General features: G+C 38.8%; 1 protein-coding gene across 1 annotated transcript in view; it reads right to left on the bottom strand.

Moving 5' to 3' along the window:
• Nucleotides 1-10,898, bottom strand: part of TRAPPC9 (trafficking protein particle complex 9) — a 527,812-nt gene that overhangs the window by 466,929 nt on the left and 49,985 nt on the right. Inside the window, exons 9-10 of the mRNA XM_009888180.1 lie at nt 9,252-9,378; nt 4,318-4,463 (exon numbers count right to left, since the gene is read on the bottom strand). Coding sequence (XP_009886482.1) covers nt 4,318-4,463; nt 9,252-9,378 — 273 coding nt within the window. The remainder of the gene's footprint in view (nt 1-4,317; nt 4,464-9,251; nt 9,379-10,898) is intronic.

Here is a 10,898-nt window from a genome sequence, read left to right as displayed (position 1 = left end):
GCGCTCGTCCCGTTCGCCGGCGGCCCTGCGAGCCTACCCTTACCCACAAGCAAGATCCAGAAGGAGAAGCCACACCAGCAGCACATAGTAAAAGCTGCAAAAGGAAGCAGCGTGGGCACCAATGACATGGTAAGGCAAGACCTGGGCAAGATTGAGCAGGACTTCAGAGCCTTGGAGGCCCAAGTAAAGGGAATGGTTGCCCAAGTGTTCTTCTCTGTCTGTCAGTCAGGGATATGGGTGCAGGAAGAACTTGGCACATGATGCAGATCAATACACGGCTTCATGGCTTTGGTTTCTAGGATCTTAGGAAGTCCTTCAATGAATACAGCCTATAGGGGACAGATAGGATCCACCTACCTAGAAGAGGCAGCAGAATCTTCGCCAGCAGATTGGCTGACTTCAAGAATCATGCTTTAAACTAACAAACTTGTGAGTTAGCGTCCAAAATTGTGACAAGTGCAAAGTCCTGCACCTGGGATGACTAAACCAAAGAGACCAGTACAGGCCGGGATCTCTGTGTGGCTGGGGAGAAACCTTGCCAGAAGGGACCTGGGGGTCCTGGTGGACAACCAGCTGAAAAGGAGTCAGCAGTGCACCACTGCAGCAACAAAGGCAAATCGGATCCTGGGCTGCATCTGCAGGGGCATTGCTAGCAGAGACACAGACCTGATCATCCCACTCTACTCGGTCCTTGTCAGGCCACATCTGGAGTACCGTGTCCAGTTCTGGTCCCCACAGTTCAAGAAAGCCATGGACAGACTGGAGAGGGTCCAAAGGAGGGCCATGAAGATGATCAAGGGGCTGGTGAAACTGCCCGATGAGGAAAGACTGAAAGAGTTTGGTCTTTTCTTCCCGGAGAAGAGAAGGCTCAGGGGGGATCTCATCACAGTATTCCAGTACTTAAAGGGTGGCTACAAAGAGGACAGAGGCTCTCTTCTCACAAGGAGATGCACAGAGAAGGCAAGGAGTACAAGTGTACAAGTTGCACCAGGAGGCTTTTTATTGCAATATAAGAAAGAGATTTTTTAGTGAGAACAATCATTCACTGGAAGAACCTCCCCAGGGCCATGGTGAGTCCACATCACTGGAGGTTTTCAAGATGTGATTGGACAGGGTGCGAAATGATCTTACCTAAGCTCCCTTTCCCGTGAAACGTTGGAGCAGAGGATCTTTCGAGGTCCCTTCCAACCTGAGCCAAGCTATGATTCTAGTATTTATTTACAGGGGGTGGGGGAGGAAATAGATAGATATATAGTCTTCTCATTCCCACAGGAAAACATGACTAGTCCCTACAACCACCAAAAAGACACTCCTACTTCTGTAAATCTCACTAGCTGCCTCTGGTTTCCTTTCCAGAAGGTCTAGCTACCCCATGTAAAGGATGCCAGGGCAATGCTACAGAATTGCTTCCTTTGGGGAAAAGCTTTCGAAAGGAAAGGTAAAATCAGGTTATATGGTCCTAGGTAAAAGAGCTGCATTTATAGCATCTAATATAGGTATGACATTAGTCATCAGATTTACTAATGGAACTATATTATACATTCTTGCTGCTTTAAGGTATCAGCACTTTAAAACAAAAAAAAAAAAAAACCACTTTATTTCAAAAATCAACAGGTTTATATCTTATGACTGGCATACTATTAAAGCAATTTAACCAGAATATAATTATCCCATTTATTGTTTCCAATCAGAAAAGCTTATCAAGCTGAAAGCTGAAAACATTTCCTTGAGACTTTCTAAAGGGTTTGTTTCCCTTTGGTTTGTCAGCAGTACTTGACTTCCTTTGGTGTAACAATAATTTAACCAAAATATAACTTACATATTTCCATGTAAGAAAAACATAGTTCATTTGTTACTGTTGTTTTAATTAAAGTTAAATACAGGTCATTAAAATATTCTCATTAGTTTCAAAGTTTATTAAATTCCTCAGCTTCTTGCAAAGGAAGTATCTGGTTTTGTTTTGCATATTCTTTTGTTCACAGAACTTTGAATGAAACATTAGAGGCTTTTAAAAGTGAAAGCACTGTGTATATACTTCAAAAGACAGATGCTTTACAGGATCATAAGCAGTTCAGACATCTCCTTTAGGCTAAATAAAAACCTAAAAGGAGAAACTGCCCTGTATAATATAAAATTCTTATGGTACACACAGCACATAAACAAATCCTAACCTGAACTGTTTTAAAAGCATGCAGGTTCCTTTTGTATCCATTTAAGGAACAAGAATACTGCATAATACAACGGTTGGACAAGATTAGCAATACGGCTTATTTAAATGAAAAAACATGACAAGGTATACCTAGGAGATTAAATGTTGAAAATTTAATTGTGATCAATTTTTAAACAAATTATTAAGAGAAACAATATAAGCTATTTTCCAAAGAAATACTTCTTTAACAAGAAAGCACTTTAAGACGTTCCCACACATCTACATTTTTTAAATTTCTTAACCTTTATTTAATTCTTATTTCTTATCCTTTATTAATTTCTTATCCTTTATCTTTTGAAATCAAAGTAGTACCGCAGCAAAGTAGCAACTAAGCCATGTCCATCCAAACGGCCGGATAATAATCCTTACCTCCGCATATCTTCTAATTCCTCATATTTCAACTATTTATTGAAAATACACATCATCATAAAACAAATTAGAAAACGTGCATGTTCTTCTCAAGGTGAGGGATGTCATCCTAATCATAATCAGGGGTCCGCAACACAGACAGGTTAAGTCCAGCATCTACCCTAGAAGATTGTGTGGGAAAGCCTGTGGCCCCGCATGTTAGAATGAAGAAACCACACAGAGAGATTCTCAGAGAACTGGCTCTGCCGGCCAGGCACAACCCAGACGAACAAACCAAGCAATGGCTACACTGCTGGAGAAAATTAACTCTAACAGCAGATGAAAGAGGACTGTCAGAACGGTAAAAAAGTAGAGAGACAAGAAAGGAGGAGTCCCACAGAGCGATGCAATACACTACAAATACACTAACCCTAACAAGAGAAACGGAGAATACGGGAATCGGAAAGCATTCCCCATCCCTTTCATGTGCATTCATGCTTGAAAGGGGCGGGTAGAGGGGGACAGAAAATAAAGTTCAGGTGCTGAGGAGCGCACATGCTTGTCCTACTCAAAAGTTTCTGTTCCAACTTGTTCCTGAGCTACTTATTTGGAGGATCACTTGGAGCCACTGCTGACTATGACTTGCTAAATGTTTAGTATTTTACAATTCAAAACATGACACAGAAAATCTAACAAACCTTGATGACATTTCAAAGTACTGTTTTTCTACTCCGTTTTGGTGATTACACAGTACTAAAACCAGTAACACAAGGAGCCAAATTAAGATAAACACCATCCTGCAAATTTCTATATTCAAGTTTTTACAACCAGTTCTATTCCATAGTCACACAAGTCCTTTTTGTGCTGACACTAATGCTTATGTTAAAGAATATCAAAGCATGTGCTATGCACAAAAGCAACAAAAAGGACTACCAATATTTGCAACTTAACCCAGGATTTGAAATAAGCCTTGTAATCTGTTTCCAGTGGCAGAATTACTGCACGGAAGAGCTGTATAATAAATGAAATAACCCTCTAGCAGAAAATCACTACCATAGAATCACAGAATGGTTTAGGTTGGAAGGGACCTTGAAGATCACCTTGTTCCAACCCCCCTGCCATGGGCAGGGACATCTCCCACTAGACCAGGTTGCTCAAAGCCCCTGTAGTATTTTAAACATTGTTTAAAAGTGGGGTTTTTTTATTTTTGCTGAACTGTCTTTAAGAAAAACTGACTAATCAGACAGTTAATCATTCTGAGTTTAAGTTAAATCATAATAAGATATCAATGAGATGTGAAAGACGTAAACTGAAAACCAATTTCAAAATCCCAATGGTCTAACACTATTAACCAAAAATAAAGAAAAAAATTCTATGGGTGACGAACTAGCACAGCCAACTCCTATGGAGTTGCATCTTTTGTCCAAGCTTTTCATCTGGGTGCCCATCTAGCTCAGCTGGCTGCTGCCAAACACTGTCAGAACTAAGTTTTCCCTGATTTCCCTTTTGTTTGAGAAGGAAATAAAACTAGTTTATCTCCTCTGAAAATCAATTTTACCATCTTTGAGGCTTTATTCCTCCTTTGAATCTGAAACTGTCCCATGGAGAACAAAGCTTTGCTCCTTCAGAACTTCAGGCTAAAAACCTGCTTATTTCAAATACAAGAAAGCAACGTTCAGGCCCAAACCATGGGCTTTCCTTGACCAAGAAAGATTTTCTAATTTAACAAAACAATGGAAAATACTGCAAAATATTCTTACCTATTTTCTTAGTTCGTTCTTCCCCACGACTGTGCGCAATAATTGGAGAATATATGAAGGGGCTTTTGGTCGACACATTCTGACCAAGTAGACTTTTCATTTTGTGAGGTCGGAGACTGGTCGGGAGGTTCAAGAGCTTCACAGATCTGTTAAGTAAAAATAATTTTATAATATTTTGTTTATTCTATTTTATTTTATAATGGATGGTTCTGTTAAAAATGAACTGATAAATACCAAATGACATTCTGAGTAGGTACTGATTAAAATACCTGAAACGGAAAACATGAAGGAAAAACCTACAGTTCAAAAGAAAGTAACACCAACCCAAGGAAACTAAAGGCAAAGTTTCAGAAAGCTCTCAGAAAACAACTACCAAAGTAAAAACATCTTCAGCAGAAACCAACAAAACCAAAACTAGCCAGATGGGTGATTTGAAATCCAGCTAATTTCCAGGTTAAGTGCAGACTGAACAACAGATACACCACAAGTCCAGCGCAGAAAGGAACCAAATAATTAACTTAAACCCAAACTATACAAGCAGGGAAATCACTGGCCTTCCAATGCTGATGGGAAATTAAAGACTAAATATTGCGCACAAGAACAAGCAATAAATTCATGGATATTCAGTAAAAGTAGCAGCATTATAAAAGCCTGCAAGAATCATACACAGGACATGACAATTTTTTTTTAAGTCCTTTGTGTGAAAAGCTTCAATAATGTACATTTTCTAGCCCTTGGCCCAGCCTGACTGAATTCAAATGAGTTACAATTAAGAATTATAAAATAATTTCACTAGCTACCCAGAAGATCAAAATCTTGTATTTGGAAAAAATGTTGTGTTAATAAAAACCAACCTTGCTTAGAGGGGAAATGAAAGTTATTTTTAAAGAACCCACTTTACTAAGTAAACAGAAGGAAGGATAAAAATGGCACCAACTAAATTTAACGTAGTATAAGGACAACTAAAAGACAACAGTGGTGAAAACGAAAAAAATTCTTTCTTCTTTTAAGTATATTAGTAAGGAAATGAGTTTTAACACAAGTTACAAAAATGGGAATAGCACATCTATTAGACTAGAAAGACAATAAATTCTTCTATTTTGTATTTGAGAAAATACTAGATGATGATTTCATAGTATGCTATAATGGAATACTTTCCAATCCAACATGCTTTTAATATCTGAAGCTTCATCAAATACATAAAAATTCATCAAGGGGCTTTCCAGATTGTACTACTTGTATTTGAAATGTCAAAAAAAAAAAAAATCCCAACATTCCAAAGGCTAAAAGAAAATACGTAAAAATATGATTCTATTTAAAGCACATCAATAACAGACCAAGCATCTAGTTAAAAGACAAGATACACACACGAAAAAGAAAGACTATGAAGAATACCATATTTAAATAAAGGACAGCTAGACATTACATACTAGTTCGCATGAGTGGAATATAAAGATTTTGCCAAGCCAAATCTCTTCTATTGCTTTATAGGTACGGGGGACAAAAAGATGACAGGGCAACTATGTTCCAATTTCACTGTGGCATTTCAACGTTTGACAGTATTTTGATAAAGAATTCTGCATCCAAAATAAGCACCCCACATTAAATGGCTTAAAAACTAGTAGACCATGAAATGCCAACAGTAAATGGAACTCATCATCATCAGTAAATGCGTATGTTTCTAGAGGGCGCTAGCATGGATTGACTCATAAGCTTAGGTTATTCAACATTGATCAAAACCACATTTCCACACTTTTACAATTTATGTGTCAAAAATGAGCATGGTTGAGCTCAAAGAGCTCCGCAGTCCTGCAGCACGACTATTTTCCAACGAGCTCTACAATACACTAGGTCTGCTGTGCGGATGTAACTGGAGGCTTTATATTTAGATGCGACTAATATTTTGTTGGATTACAGGTTTTTATCACTATAGCTTTTATGGAACTTTCAAAAGACAGGAAGGAGGAAGGGAGAGAGGAACACAAACAGCAGTTCTTAATTGTTAAGTAACGTTGATCTTGATTTCCTCATTCAAGGGCAAAAAAGCAGCAACTATTTTCACCACGCCAAGCGCAGCCAGGTCAGGGCAAACCGATAGTGTTAAATGAAGCACCCGGACGGTGAGCAATTTCTTAAAGGTAGACCTAGGAATAACAAGTAAATATAATGTGCCTGCCCCCTTCTTTCAGCACACAAAACATTTTAAGTGAGGCAGAGCCTTTCCCATTCAAGTCCCGGTAATCTGTTGCCAAGGTTTTGACTGGTCTCTATATGCACAACTCCTATAAAATAAAAAAAGGATTCAATCGGCATTTCCTGTATCTTCCAGACTTGAATTTTCTTCGATATTTAGCATGGATAAGAACAACAAAGCGTTATGGAATACACCCAGTACAATCCACCTCCTCTGTGGTTTAAAAGTTAAGCAAAAACCAAAAACCTGAGGCTAATTCAGGATTTAACATGTCACAGCTAAACACAATGCTTTTTTAGCCCAAGGGTGAGACATGTAAGCATCGCATTTCTGCAGCTATTTGGCAGCCAAAGCAGACAGGTGCCATACATGGTCAGATTCAGGAAGGTAGTTCTGGTGTTATACTGTGTAATATTAAGTTTACTCCTAGAACAGAGACATGCAAGAGGCACTAAGTGGCTGACAGCGCTCTTGCTCTCAAAAGAAAGTATTTTGCTTTAAAAATGTTTTTTTCATGGAAGCTTCTGCTCTGACTTCTCTCTACAATCACATAACTCAAGTACTAGAAAGGACTATAAAAATTTGCTTAATTAACTTCAATTTTTTTCATACCATTTAATTTTTCTCTCTTAAAAAAAAAAAAAAAAGGCTAGGTTAAAATTTGCACTAAGTTTGTTGTCTAAAAACTTTCAGGAAAAGAAATCCAGGTCTCCTTCGTGCATTTAGCTGGAAACCTGCCTTCAGAATGTGCTTACCAGGGAACCCATCTAACACAGACACAGTTACCTGAACTTGTCATTGGACATCTTTAAGGTCAATGGAAAATGAGTGAATACAGTCCATGTACTCCAGTAATTCAAATCATTCTAAAGCAGATATCAAAATTAGGTTAGAAAAACCTGGAAGCGACTATCTATGTGTCTTCACTGCAAATATGATCTAGGATAGTCAAATATGACTCGTTTAGCTCTATATGTAGATTTTTTGTGAAATTAAATCAACCCCAAGGTAATCTGATAATAAATTAGTCAAAGAACTTTCCCACTCTAATATGTAGCTTTGGTTCTAACAGTTACGATTTTGGCATCATACGTCCACATTGCCTGTTTGCCAGCAAAGAAGTTGATACCAGCTGCAACTTGGAAGTACACACAGCACCACAGAACAGGCAACACAAAGCAGATATCTGCAAAGTCATCCTAGATGATTTGTCAGTGCTCACTGAATCCACTGAGGGGACAATGCTGGAAGACCTCAGAGAAGATGCATTCTTCCTCCATGCACAGATGTTAAAAGTGGGGTGACGCAGGTGGCTCGTCAGTGCACAGCTTTGTACTTGGTCCAACCAGGAGACAAAACACGGTTTCCAGAAGACCACTGGAAACAGTGTGATAGGACGAGGGGTAACGGCTTCAAACTGGACAAGGGTAGGTTTAGAATAGATATTAGGGAAAAAAAATCATTCTGAGCGTGGTGAGGCACTGGCCCAGGTTGCCCAGAGAAGCTGTGGTTGCCCCATCCCTGGAGATGTTCAAGGCCAGGTTGGACGTGGCTTTGAGCAACCTGGTCTAGTGGGAGGTGTCCCTGCCCATGGCAGGGGGGTTGGAGCTAGATGATCTTTAAGGTCTCTTCCAACCTAAACCATTCTATGATACTATGACCATTCCAATTTGGCGTACAATTCCATCTGACCGGTACAACCATATGGCTCCAGTCAAACCTGCACCTTAAGCAAGCGCCTCCCACACAACAAATTGTTCGTGTGAACAGACCTGTCACGTTAAATGCACTACAATTGGTTAGACAAGGCCTCTCTCTTCAGTAGATGTGAAAAAAGAAGTTGAAGATGGTAGAGAGAACATAGCAAAGACAGTTGTATGATGAAAAATGGTCATAGAGTAAAACATTCATTTTCATTTCAGAGACTAAAAGTAATCTGAAAATAAATAGAATTTTCACTGTTTGGTTGTGCACCTTGTTATCTCTCTGTGATACCAGAATTCTTGTTTCATGAAATGTTTGATGGCATCCCACTGAGAACTCAAATCTCTATGAGAACTTTTTCAATAACTTCTACCATATTTTTTATGAATAGCAATGATCTTTCCTTCAAAAAAACACTCCTTGACAAAGATTTTCTTTTAGCCTGTTCTTTTATTATTGATGCCCAATGGCTGTTTCCTCTCTCTGACTCCCTCTAATGCTTCATGCTAGGCTTTAATCTAAAGAAGGTATTGTTCATTGGACTGATTGCATGATGTGCCTTGGCACACAAGCACAAAAAGGAACATAGATTTAGAATAGACCAGTGAAGGTGCCAGCTTGAAAATGCAGCATCTGAAAAGGAACAGCTACAAAAGGTATCAGTTCCAGCTGAGCTCCAGGCTCCATGGATGGAGACAGCATCCAACTGTGGACCTTCGGTATGATCAGGTATCTAACTTAAATCTCAGCTGTAATTACAAAACACTTTTCTTCGATTGTATCCAAAACTCTTGAGTGACAGTTTTTTTAAAAAAAACCCAACCTCTCTTCTTCTGAAACTAAAGACCACGGAAAGTATTTTCTGCTCAAAGGCTCTATTTCTGCCTAAGAACTTCTCAAAACAATTTGACATTTTGACATTTTTCCATGTTATTGTGAACAACTTATGTAAACTGAGACGACTACATCCTTCCAGTATCCTTTGAAAATTGACAGGTACTGTAGAAAAGTTAAAGATTTTACTTTGGAGTCTTACCTCACAATAGGCAATTTGGTGAACGGAACAGGAGGTAACTTCAAACCATCTGGAAGAGTGATGAATTCCATTGTACCAGGGCATTTTGCTGTGTAGCTTTCCAAGCTCTGTGTCACATCTTTCTTTTCTAGAAAATAAATTTGTTTAAAACAAATTAAAAAACAATTGCAAACTTACATGTAACAAAAGTTTAAGATGAAGTTATAGCCTCAAGTTTGGGGGTTTTTTATTTATTTATATAAAATAACTCTAACGGAATGCCAACTAATGGTTGCATACAATGCTTAGAGGTATGCTCCAGAAGCCTTAACAGATGGATCAAATATAACTATTGTGACCTGTGACCTGAAGTAAGACAGTTTTCTGGACTTTTCAGAACTTTGAAGTGTCAGTCTACACCCGCTCTTTGTTGATTTTTTCATTGTCGAGATAAAAATGTCTACAATTCATCTAGTAAATCTACATATCCAACATAATTAGCATCAAGCATGTTAAGGTTATTAATAATAGCATCGTTATGTGAATAAGCCTTGTTCTGAAACATTAGCTGAAACAATACCAAAGGCAAAGAAGAGAAACAAATTACTTTTGGCGTTACCTTGTGTTAAAACTACCTAATTCTTAAAATAATTGTACTATATTATGTTACTAAATCATAACAACCGGTAAGAAAAATTTTCTTTGGTTTTGCTTAAAAATACAAGAACATTCAAACAAACATATGTTATTTGGGTTATCTTCAGTAACGTATAATTAATGCTTATGAATTTTATCCAACAATTATTTTCAAAGTATATAACTGTGTCTTCAGAAAAAAGATCTATTTGGAAATATATGGCCTGAACACAAAATTATACTTCTCTGATGAAATGGGAATCTGTGAACAGAAATAAGCCTGAGAGCATGCATTTAGAGGAGAGAATGAGATAGCTGAAAAGTCTTAGACCTACTCCATCATCTTTGAAAGGTCATGGGGAACAGGAGAGGTGCCTGAGGACTGGAGAAAGGCTGACATCTCTCCAATCTTCAAAAAAGGAAAGAAGGAGGACCCAGGGAACTACAGACCGGTTAGTCTCACATCGGTCCCTGGGAAGGTAATGGAGCAACTCATTCTGGATGTCCTCTCCAAACACATTGAGGAACAGGGAGTTATTGGAAGTGGTCAACACGGATTTATCAAGGGTAAATCATGTTTGACCAATTTGATGTCCTTCTACAATGAGGTAACTTGTTGGGTGGATGAAGGGAGAGCTGTAGATGTCATCTACCTTGACTTTAGCAAGGCTTTTGACACTGTCTCCCATAATATCCTCATTAGGAAGCTGAGGAAGTGCGGGTTAGATGAGGTGACAGTGAGGTGGATTGAGAGCTGGCTGTGTGATAGGACTCAGAGGGTTGTGATCAGTGGCACGAAGTCTAGTTGGAGGCCTGTAACCAGTGGTGTCCCCCAGGGGTCGATACTTGGTCCAATTTTGTTTAATATATTCATTAATGACCTGGATGAGGGGACAGAGTGTATCCTTAGCAAGTTTGCTGATGATACCAAACTGGGAGGGTTGGCTGACTCTCCAGAGGGCTGCGCTGCCATCCAGCGTGACCTGGACAGGCTGGAGAGCTGGGCAGAGAGGAACCTAATGAGGTTCAACA

This window comes from Charadrius vociferus, unplaced genomic scaffold, assembly GCF_000708025.1.
Source record: "Charadrius vociferus isolate BGI_N301 unplaced genomic scaffold, ASM70802v2 scaffold276, whole genome shotgun sequence".
Lineage (NCBI taxonomy): Eukaryota > Metazoa > Chordata > Aves > Charadriiformes > Charadriidae > Charadrius > Charadrius vociferus.
Note: the sequence above shows the minus strand (reverse complement) of the source record. Positions and strands in the feature narration are given on the sequence as shown.